The 12,094-nt window shown below is 41.2% G+C and overlaps 1 protein-coding gene across 1 annotated transcript in view; it reads left to right on the plus strand.

Moving 5' to 3' along the window:
• The window catches only part of LOC128687220 (rhodanese domain-containing protein CG4456), a 98,456-nt gene extending 86,587 nt beyond the window's left edge, over window positions 1-11,869 (plus strand). Inside the window, exons 3-4 of the mRNA XM_070098500.1 lie at window positions 6,432-6,600; window positions 11,604-11,869. Of these exons, the coding sequence (XP_069954601.1) occupies window positions 6,432-6,600; window positions 11,604-11,688 (254 nt within the window). The 3' untranslated portion in view covers window positions 11,689-11,869. The remainder of the gene's footprint in view (window positions 1-6,431; window positions 6,601-11,603) is intronic.
• The last annotated feature ends 225 nt before the right edge of the window (window positions 11,870-12,094 follow it).

The following is a 12,094-nucleotide window of genomic DNA, read 5'->3' on the forward strand; positions in this document are numbered from 1 at the left end:
TGCTTGTACAGGGATGGTGATGTCTTGCATATGTCAAGCGAAAAGTTATAGCTACAGGCCACATATTTAAACTCACCATGTAATCTGCATCACTAATATATTGATGTAAAAGAAGAGAATCACACACCATGTGTTGGTGCCCATGACACACACCAAACTGTTGTTGTTAAGGGCCCCGAGAGGTGGTGCAGTATTATCCTGTTGCTGCTCCCCACAGGAGCAGTATCACTACAAGGACCTATATCACGCAGGAGGAAAAGGCACTGCCAGGACACACTACTCATGTTCTGTAGTAATGCTAGTGGGGATTTCAAAGTGAAGCCTTTAATGGTTTATCACTCTGAAAACCCCAGTGTTTTCAAGAAAAACAGTGTCATCAAGAGTAAATTGTGTGTGATGTGGAGGGTAAACAGTAGGGCATGGGTCACGAGGGAAATTTTCCTTGATTGGTTCAATGAAGTGTTTAGCCCGAGTGTGAAGAAATACCCCCTGGAAAATAAATTGGAACTCAATTGCTTCCTGGTACTGAACAATGCTCCTGCTCATCCTCCAGACTTGGATGACCAAATTGTGGAGGAGGATTGTTTCATCACAGTGAAGTTCTTGCCCCCCTAATACCACTCCTCTCCTCCAGCCCATGGATCAGAAGGTCATTTCAAACTTCAAAAAACTCTACACCAAAGTAATGTTTCAAAGGTGCTTTGACATAACCTCAGACACTGAATTGACCCTAAGAGAGTTCTGGAAAGATCACTTCAGTATCCTCCATTGCATAAACCTTATAGGTAAGGCTTGGGAGGGAGTGACTTCCAGGACTTCGAACTCTGCTTGGAGAAAATTGTGGCCAGAATGTGTCCAAGAGAGGGATTTTGAAGGGTTTGGGGCTGACCCTGACGAGCCTATGGCAGTTGTGGAAAGTATTGTGGAAGTCCCTGGGGTTGGAGGTGAGTGGCGAGGATGTGGAAGAGTTGGTGGAAGAGCACAGGGAAGAGCTAACCACTGAAGAGCTGCAAGGCCTTTATCTGTAACAGCAACAGACCACAGCTCAGGAAAATGCTTCAGAGGAGGAGGAAGAGAGATAGAAGAAGGTACTTTCTTCAAAGATTAAGGACATTTGTTCAAAGTGGAGTGAGGTGCAAACATTTATGGATGAACATCACCCTGACAAAGCTGTTGCAGGCCGTGTTGGCAACATGTACAATGACAATGTCGTGTCCCATTTTAGGGAAATTTTAAAGAAACGCCAGAAACAGAGCTCTCTGGAACAATTTTTTGAGCGAGAGGGGTCCAGTGACTCTCAAGCTGGTCTTAGTGGAATTATAAAACAAAGAAGGGAAGTAACCCTGGAAAAGGACTTGGTACCTGAAGTTTTTATGGAAGGGGATTCCCCTTCCAAACAATAGTAACTCCTCCATCCTCTTCCCTCCTCCCATCTTCCATACATCAACAAGTCTTCAATAAAGGTAAGTGTCATGTTATTGTTTATTCATGTCTCATTGTTTTCTGTGTAGGTAAATGTATATTTCATGTAAAAAAAATTTTTTTTTAATACTTTTGGGTGTCTGGAATGGATTAATTGGACTTACATTATTTGTTATGGGGAAAATGAGTTCGGATATTGTCAAATTCAGTTTTAGTCACACTCTCTGGAACAGATTAATTATGATAACCGGGGGTCCACTGTACTTCAAAGGCAGTGGGACCAGACATCTCTCCATGGGCCCTTAGAGAGGGAGCAGAGATGCTGTGTGTGCCACTAAGGACAATCTTCAACACATCCACTGAAACTGGACAACTACCTGAGGTATGGAAGACAGCAAATGTAGTCTCAATTTTTAAGAAATAAGACAGACATGAGGCATTAAAGTACAGACCAGTGTCACTGATGTGTATAGTATGCAAAATCATGGAGATCATCAGGAGGAGAGTGGTGGAGCACCTAGAGAGGAGCAAGCTTATAAACGATAACCAACACGGTTTCAGGGAAGGAAAATCCTGTGTCACAAACCTACTGGAGTTTCATGATAATGGAAGTAAGACACAAGAGAGAGGGGAGGGTAGATTGCATTGTCTTGGAGTGAAAAGGACCTTTGACACAGTTCTTCACAAGAGATTAATGCAAAAGCTAGAAGATCAGGCACGCATAACAGGAAAGGCACTGCAATGGATCAGAGAATACCTGACAGGGAAGCAACAATGAGTAATGGTAAGTGACAAAGTGTCAGAGTGGGCACCTGTAACAAGTGGGGTTCCACAGGGGTCAGTCCTAGGACCAGTGCTGTTTTTGGTATATGTGAATGACATGATGGAAGGGATAGACTCAGTAGTGTCCCTGTTTGCAGATGTGAAGTTAATGAAGAGAATTAAATCGGATGAGGATCAGGCAGGACTAGAGAGAGGCCTGTATAGGCTGCAAGCCTGGTCCAGCAACTGGCCCCTAATATTTAATCCTGCCAAATGCATGAAGGTCGGGGAAGGGCAAAGAGTATAGGCTAGGTGGCCAAAGACTGCAACCCTCCCTCAAGGAAAAGGATCTTGGGGTGAGTATAATACTGAGCACATCTCCTGAGGTGCACATCAACCACATAACTGCTGCAGCATATGAGCGCCTGGCAAACCTAAGAATAGCGTTCTGATACCTCAGTAAGGAATTGTTCAAGACTCTGTACACCGTGTATGTCAGGCCCATATTGGAGTATGCAGCACCAGTTTGGAACCAACACTGGGTCAAGCACGTCAAGAAATTAGAGAAAGTGCAAAGGTTTGCCACAAGGCTAGTCCCAGAGCTAAGGGAAATGTCCTACGAAGAAAGGTTAAGGGAAATCGGCCTCACGACACTGGAGGGTTAGGGGAGACACGATAACGACATTTAAAATATTGCGAGGAACTGACAAGGTGGACAGAGACAGGATGTTCCAGAGATGGGGCATAGAAACATGGGGTCACAATTGGAAGCTGAAGACTCCAATGAGTCAGACGGATGTTAGGAAGTATTTCTTCAGTCACAGAGTTGTCAGGAAGTGGAATAGTCTGGGAAGTGATGTAGTGGAGGCAGGATCTATACATAGCTGTAAGAAGAGGTATGATAAAGCTCATGGGGCAGGGGGAGGACCTAGTAGAGACCAGTGAATAGGTAAGGTCAGGAGCTATGACTTGACCCCTGCAATCACAAATAGGTGAGTACTTTCAGAACCTTACCTTCCAAAAGGGCCTCTGATAAACAGTCAATGAAATCAGGGAACAGGTGGGATTTGAACCCATGGCAAGCAAGTCCAAAAAACCGCTGGCCAGTGCATTAACCCTTAAACTGTCCAAACGTAGATCTATGTTCGCACGTGTAGCATTCCAAATGTAGATCAACGTTTTATTTTTCATTCCTTCAAATTTGGCACAATAGGTTTGAGTCGCATAGACATGAAAGAATGGGTCTGTGCACTCAGTGTGTGCACTATTAAAAAAAATCTGGGAGCACTTAGTACCTTGTGGGAGCACCAGTTCAATTGAGCGCCAGCTAGAGCTAATAGCGTGGCAAACACCAGGGATTCAGTGATGCCATGTCGCATTAACACTCCCATTTTAAGAAGGAAGTAAAAATAGGTTAGATAAATACATGAGTGAGTGTGGGTGGGTGTGAGTTGGACCTGACTAGCTTGTGCTACTAGGTCTGATGTCATGCTCCTTCCTTCAGTGGATGTGACCTGACTAGGTGGGTCATTAGTCTAAGCCGGGGGGGGAGGGTGACATGTACCTGACTAGCATGGGCCAGTAGGCCTGCTGCAGTGTTCCTTCTTTCTTATGTTCTTATGTATTTGGCAGGCTGGCCAGCTGGCCGGCTGGCTTGCTTTGGTTGTCTCTGGCTGTCTCTCTGTCTATATCTGTCTGTATCTTTATCTATATCTGTCTATATCTCTATCTATATCTCTGTCTATCTATATCTCTGTCTCACATGTACACATAAGTACAGTTATACATAGTGTAAATTACTTAGGATAATCCAAAAATTCCAGGCAAAGACAGACAGACAGACAGATAGATAGATAGATAGATAGACAGACAGACAGACAGAAACATGTTTGTGTGTATCAGTGAAAAATAAAGCCAGGGTTCCCCCCCAAGCACCCATTTATCAAATGTCATCAAACTGATAACAGATGTCATAACACCATTCTTCAAGGAGTGTGATATACATATACTCCAGGCAGACAGAAAGACAGATAAGCAGAGACAGACAGGCAGGCAGATAGACAGACAGGCAGACAGACAGATACAGACAGACAGATAAATAGACAGAGAGACAAGACATGTTTGTGTGTAACAGTGATAACAAATATAGTGAGGGTTAGCTGGAGCAGTGGGCATTTATCAAAAGTCACTGGGCTGTCAACAGTATAGGGATGCCTTTCATAACACCATGCTTCAAGGTATATGCCAGGGTATCTAAAACATTGCTGGGACCTATAAATACTTTGTATATATTTCTAGACAATAGTAAATAACCCAGGCAGGTGTAAATGTTCACCTGTCACTGTGATTGTGACTATTTGAGCACTATTTCAGTACCTAATATTAGTGTCAGAACAAAGACTGGCTATGAAATTACAAGAACTATTATAAATTGTAATTATCAGAACATAAAAAATATATAAATTAAAATAAAAATGGGAAAAAGGTATATTGGGAACACTTCTGCAAGCGGCAGGAGTCGATGTTGCCATCAAGTGAGCATCCAGAGCCAACTTCACGGTCTTATATCTCGGTAAGTACTGACCCTAAATTTTTTTTTAATCCTATAACATGTAGAAAATGTGCTCTTCATTTTAAAGGAAAAAAAAATTATTTTTCAAAATATTTGGAGTGCCACACGAGTGAATGTAGATCTACGTTTGGACAGTTTAAGGGTTAACCACTGGGCCAGTCGGCTCGAGCACAATTCAAGCCTCACCTGTACTATTATTTGTTTGCAACTGTGTTATTATGATTTTGTTAAAGTCTATGAATTCTTCCTGACTTGCAGAGTCTGGCAGCTTTGGTTATGTATTGTATTAAGGCAGGATTCTTAACTGGTGGTACATACCCCCCCGGGGATATGGGAACCAAATACAGTGGGCCCCCGGTATACGATATTAATCCGTTCCTGAGAGATCATCGTATGCCAAAATTATTGGAAGGCGAATTAATTTTCCCCATAAGAAATAATGGAAATCAAATTAATCCGTGCAAGACGCCCAAAAGTATTATGAAAAAAAAAGTTTTGCCACATGAAATATTAAGTTTAATGCACACAAACTGAAGAAGACATGCACAGTTAGTAGTACTCTACTAACAATAGAATACATGACACTTACCTTTAATGAAGATCTGGTGATGATTGATGGGATGCGAGGAGGGGAGAGTGTCGAAGTTGTTAATGTTTAGAAGGGGAATCCCCTTCCATTAGGACTTGAGGTAGCAAGTCCTTTTCCGGGGTTACGTCCCTTCTTTTAATGCCACTAGGACCAGCTTGAGAGTCACTGGACATCTGTCACACAACAAATCTGTCCATGGAGCTCTGTACCTCCCGTTCCTTTATGATTTGTCTAAAATGGGCCACAACATTGTCATTGTAATAGTCACCAGCACGGCTTGCAATAGCTGTGTTAGGGTGATTTTCATCCATAAAGGTTTGCAGTTCAACCCACTTTGCACACATTTACTTAATTTTTGAAGTAGGCACAATGGATTCCACAAACTGGCATAGGCTTCTCAGGGTTAGCCCCAAACTCTTCAAAATCTTTCTTAATTTCCATACTAATTCTCACCCTTTTTACCACAGGGTTGGCACTAGAAGCTTTCTTGGGGCCCATGGTGACTTATTTTGCAGGAACAAGCACCAAAAACACTGTGATAATATGGAATGTACCGAATGTATGCTTAGATGCGAGCACACTGGCTGGCTTGTAAGCACTGGCAGGCACGGGGCAGTTCAGGCCTCACGTGGACGTGTCCTGGTCGAATTGCGTGTGGCGGGTTTTTTAACGAGTGGCGAGGCAAAATTTTTGCGTTAAAATGTATCGTGTACCGGATTTAATGTATACCGATGCCATCGTATGCCGGGGGTCCACTGTAATGGGGATTCGGAACTCCATCACTGGACGATTTTAAAAGTTGTTAGATTAGAATACACTATCAGCTGTTCTGTTCCTACCTATCCTTGTGTAAAGTTAAACCAATTTATTGACATCTTTTGAAGTCATACTGGTATCTAATAGCACTGGTGGTAATGATTTTGACAATCTGGTGAAGGGGGTAAAGGGACATATTGGATAATCCACTGGATCTGTAATCATAAAAAGATTAAGTACTCCTGGATAATGAAGGGGAGTAGTAATTGAGGCAGGTAAAGATTTAATGAGGTCATCCCAATTATTGTTCTGTTTCTAAATTCCTAACAGTCCAGGAGCTGGAGGAGTCCTTGGGACTAGAAGAGGAGTCCTTTAAGGCCAAGTATGGGTTCCCCAGACCCAGTCCTGAAGACCCAAATCTGGTAATCAGCTGTAGGTCTGGAAGGAGGGTTGGTGTTGCTAATGAGATTCTTCAAGCAAAAGGATTCACCAAGCACAAGTAAGGTCCTAGTTTTAATGATTCAACAAGCACAAGTAAGGTCCTAGTTTTAATGATTCAACAAGCACAAGTAAGGTCCTAGTTTTAATGATTCAACAAGCACAAGTAAGGTCCTAGGTTTAACCCCTAAACGGTCCAAACGTATATATACATTCACGTGCGTAGCGCCCCAAACGTATATACACTGTATACGTTTTCTTTGTCATTCATTCATCATTGCCATGATAAGCCTGAGTCACCTAGACATGAGAGAATGGGTGTGTGTACTCATTGTGCGCCATATTAAAATAATTGGGGATGCCTGGGTACCATATGCTCTTTTTTCCTATTAAAAAAAAAATTTTCTCAAAAAATTTGGGGCGCTACGCGAGTGGACGTATATATATGTTTGGACCGTTCAGGGGTCAATGATTCAACAAGCACAAGTAAGGTCCTAGTTTTAATGGTTCATGAAGCACAAGTAAGGTTCAAGTGTTAATGATTCACCAAGGATAAGTAAGGTTCTTAATTTATGGATTTATTAGGCACAATTAAGGACCTTAATATAGAAGCAAAAGCAGTAATCTGTCTCTTGATTGAGGAGACGGAGGCTCAAACATCCACCTTTGAATGGTCAGCACAGGAGCTGTGACTCGACTACATATTGAAGAGTACAGGTTTACCCATTCACAGATATAAATTTAAAAAGTTTATGTATGTACGTATTCTGTTATTAACATGATACAGTTACTCCAAACTAGCCTTTTATAGGTGGGAGTCTTGGTGCTTGTGAAAGGAATGGTATCCAAGGAAATGAAGCCATCTTTAACCTCCTCAGATCAAGTCTGATTACCTCCCCTTCCCCCAGCCTGGAGTCTACCTTGAAGGTGCTCTGGTGGTCAATGCCCCTGCAGCCCGGTCCATTACCAGGCCTCAAGGTGGATCAGGGAATGATCAGTCAGGCTAATATTACTGGCCACAGGCAATCCAAAGAATGAACCACAACCTGGCTGATCAGGCACTGACTTTAGGTATCTGTCTAGCTCCCTCTTGAAGACAGTCAGGGGTCTATTGGTAATCCCCCTTATATATGATGGGAGGCTGTTGAACAGCCTTGGGCCCCTGGCACTTGTTTTCTCTCTCTCTCTCATAGTACTCTTAACACCCCCAGCTCTTCATTGGGGAATGTTCCACTGTCTGCTGAGTCTTTTGCTTTCATAAGGAGTGTGCAAATTTAGGATCAGACCTTTTAGGATTTTCCAGGTGTAAATTATGACGTAACTTTCTTGTCTGCACTCCAAGGAGTACAGGTCAAGGGACTTCAAATGTTCTCAGTAATTTAGGTGCTTTACTGAACGTATATGTGCAGTGAAGGTCCTCTGTACATTTTCCAGATCTCCAATTCCACCTGCCCTGGAAGGGGCTGTTAGTGTACAGCAGTAATCCAGCCTAGAGAGAACAAGTGACAAAGAGGATCATCACTGGCTTGGCATTCTTTGTTTTGAAGGTTCTCATTATCCATCCTATCATTTTCCTCACAGTTGTGGTAATGACACTGTTGTGGTCCTTGAAGGTGAGATCCTCTGACAATATCACCCCTACGTCCTTTACATTAGTTGTTTCCTCTATTGTATGGTTAGAATTCGTCTTGTACTCGTTTTTAGCTCTTATTTCCTCAAGTTTGCCTCGCCTCCATAATGAAACAGCTGGAATTTATTCTCATTGAACTTCATATTGTTTTCTGCAGCCTGTTGGAAAATTTGGTTTATATCTGCTTAACCCTTTCAGGGTCAAGAGGCCCTCTCCTAAACTCGTTCTCAGGGTCGAAAATTTTTCAGAAAAAACAAAAATTATTTTTTCTTATGAAATGATAGAGAACTTTTCCCGATCATAATGACACCAAAAGTATGAAATTTGATGGAAAACTTACAGAATTATGCTCTCGTGAAGTTAGTGGTCTCGACGATGTTTCTGCAGTGGCAATTTCGCCCACTTTGAGCCCTGTTTTCAGCCAATTCCAGTGTACTAGTCGACAAAAATTATATCTATTTCGCTAGAACTCCATTTTTTCTATCAAATGAGTACAAGAAATCACCCATTTATCGATTTCAACTATCCAATAAAATGGTCAGAAATTGGCAATTTTGCCAATTACACACAAATTTCAGAAGATGCCAATTTCCAAATAGGGTCCAGAATAAACAAGATAGACATTCCTGGCACTAAATTAAAATTTTCTCTGTTCATTAGTCACGTCCCCAGGCCCCTCTTACAATTCTTTTGCTTTCCACTTTGAATTTTTATTCTCACAAAAAAATAGAAGATTTACTGTTATGTAGACTACTACATTAGTGTAGAAATGGTATAAATAATATCAGCGCACTTGTGAAAGAATATTAGACTCACCAGTTGACGTGTATTGGACGCTAGGCATGATTTGTTTACTTTTGAAATTGCGTAAAAATTGAACATTTCTGCTACTTTGAGCTCAATTTCAAGGTACTTTTCATTATGAAACCAATCAAAATCATCTCAATTTCTGTAATATGTCTTCCATTCTATAAAATGAGACCAGGAAAACTAGAATACAACCATAAACACCATACAAAAATGCACTGCAAAGTCGCTGTTTTAAACCAAAAACACAGTCTCGTTATGCACTGTGTGCTGCAGGATTTTTTTTATACTGTGCACACTGACCACATAGACCCATTCTTTCATATGTAGGCCTACCAGCTTTCTCTCACTAGATTTAAAGGCGCTAGAATTTAGGCGTACTAGTACGTCAATAACCCTGGTGCGTAAGCCTTACTAGTATGTCAGAAGCCCTGAAAGGGTTAAAGATTTAGTGTCCTCAGTGGATGACTCATGCAAATTCTAGTATTGTCTGCAAAGGAAAACATGGTGCTATGGTTTACTTCTCTGTCTACATCAGATATGAAGAACACAAAAATGATGGGGGGTAAGTATGGTACCCTGTGGAACAGAGATGTTCACTGTGGCAGCCTCTGACTTAACTCTGTTTACTATTACAGTGGAACCCCGAGTTTCAGCCATAATCTGTTCCAGGAGCAATATTTCCCCTAAGAAATACTATTGAAATACTTCCCATAAGAAGTAATGTAAATACAATTAATCCATTCCAGACCCACAAAAATATTCACAAAAAATATATTTTTTAAAGAATAACTATAGTTTAACATACATACAGTACTTAAAACATACATATAGTATTAAATGAGTAGTACAATAAATAAATACATATTTAAAATCACATTTACGTACCTTTATTGAAGACTCTTGTTGGTATCTGGAAGATAGGGAGAACTTATTATTGCCTCAACCACTGCCTCCCTCACTGCCTCAACCACTGTCTCCACCACTGCTTCAACCATTACCTCACTGCCACTATGAGGTTTCTTTGGGCCCATGGTGGCTTATTTCAGTCACAATTAATAAACAAGCACTAAACACAATGTGAAAAGTTTGGATGAGCACGCAAGGTAATGTTCACTCAAGGATACACAAATCTAGACTGGCTCATGACGCCTATGTAGGGAGGCAGACAGGTCTGGTATGCCGGCCGAAACACAGGGCAATGGCCAAAACTTGGGACAAAATTTAGCCGAAAAAAGTGGCCGAAACTCGAAGTGGCTGATACTCAGGGCAGCCGAAACTTGGAGTTCCACTGTATTAGTCTTTGTGTTCTCTTGGATAGAAAGTTAAAGATCAATTTACCCACTTTTCATGTTATTCCTTTATCACACATTTACACCAAAGTCACACTTGTTAAAGTAGTTTACAAAGCCTGTGTATACTACATCTGCATTCTGTTTGTCCTCCAAGGCAATCCTGGCAACTTATTTGCTTCCCAATGTGGATAGAGACTTTCTTGATGGAGAAGGCATTTTCCAGCAGGATTTTCCTCCATGCCACACTTTCACTATGACCATGTCATAGTGGTCCACTAGCTGTGAGAGACAGGAGTGACCTGCTCTAAACCCATGCTGCCCTGGGTTGTGCAATTGTTGGGTATTCAAGTGGGTGGCGATCTTGCTTCTTAGAACCCTTTCAAAGATTTTTATGATGTGGGATGTTAGTGCTACTGGTCCATAATTCTTTGCTATCACTTTACTGCCACCTTTGTGGAGCAGGGTAATATCTATTATTTTTAGTGACTGGGATAATCCCCATATTTAGGCTCCCTCTCCATAGAATATATGAGGTACATGATAGGGGTTTCTTACAGTTCTTGAGGAGCACTGAGTTCCACGAGTCTGGGCCTGGGGCAGAGTGTATGGACATGTTGTCAATGGCTTTTTCAAAGTCCAGTGTGTCAAAAACTTTGGAAATGTCGACGAGACTTGGGACTCGTATATAAAAAATAATGCAGATTATCTATTGAGTCTGATTAACAACTCACTAAAATCATATTGAGGTTTCAGTATCTCATTCATTTCTTTGCTGTCATCATTGGAAGCCCTATCTTGTTTAAGCAAAGGCCCAATACTGGATGGGGTTTTTACCTTGTATTTGGTATATGAAAAGAAACATTTGGGATTTCTTTCGATTTCATTTATAGCTTTTAGTTCCTCATCTGAGGTCCTGTAAGATTCATTTAAGTTCAGTATTTTCTATTTCCCTAGTCAGTGTTTCCTTCTGCACTTTAGACAGTCTAGCCCCTTTGAGAAGCACTGCGACTCTTTATCTTCACCTGCAGAGGGAACATCTCTCTCTCTTTCCAGTTTACATCATCTCTTCCTTTTTCTTAGGGAAATGTGCACTGAGCATACTTAAACTGCCACAGAGTTAATCTTATCTAAACACATGTCTGGATCAATGTCCTTAAATATATCTTCCCACAATGTTTCATCAAAGTGAATGATTTGATCCCAGTCCATGTTCTTGTTGTTTGAGTTAAATTTGGTGAGGGCCCTTATATTAATTGTTTGCAATTTGCTGGTCATGGCCTCTGATCAATAATTTACATAAGCTAACCATTTTGATGTTTCTCCTTCACTCAGACTGTATCACGGGTCTTTCCTAGACTGGGCAGCACACGGAGGAGCTTACACCAAGCCTGGACAGCCATACCAAGCTCTCCAATAATTTGGTGACAATGGATAATTTATTTTACACCCTAGATCTACATTAGAGCTTTATTATCCCTCAGAGAAGCTTTATTACCCCTACGAGATGCTGTATTATCATTCTTAATGCTTCATTATTCTTAAGAGATGCTTTATTACCCTCAGAGATGCTTTATCCCTAAGAAATGCTTTATAACCCCTGTGAATGTTTTATTACCCTCAGAGATGTTTCATTACTCCTAAGAGATGCTTTATGCTTTAGACAAGCATTCTGAGTTGCTTTATTACTCCTAATAGATGCTTTATGCCTAAGACAAGCTTTATTACCCTTCAGAGTTGCTAAATACTTGATAATTGGGCAAAGTGGGTGATGAAGCCCCATGGTGGATAACAAGGTGACACTGTGGGTGGAAAGCCTTAAAAAA

This window comes from Cherax quadricarinatus, chromosome 62, assembly GCF_038502225.1.
Source record: "Cherax quadricarinatus isolate ZL_2023a chromosome 62, ASM3850222v1, whole genome shotgun sequence".
NCBI lineage: Eukaryota > Metazoa > Arthropoda > Malacostraca > Decapoda > Parastacidae > Cherax > Cherax quadricarinatus.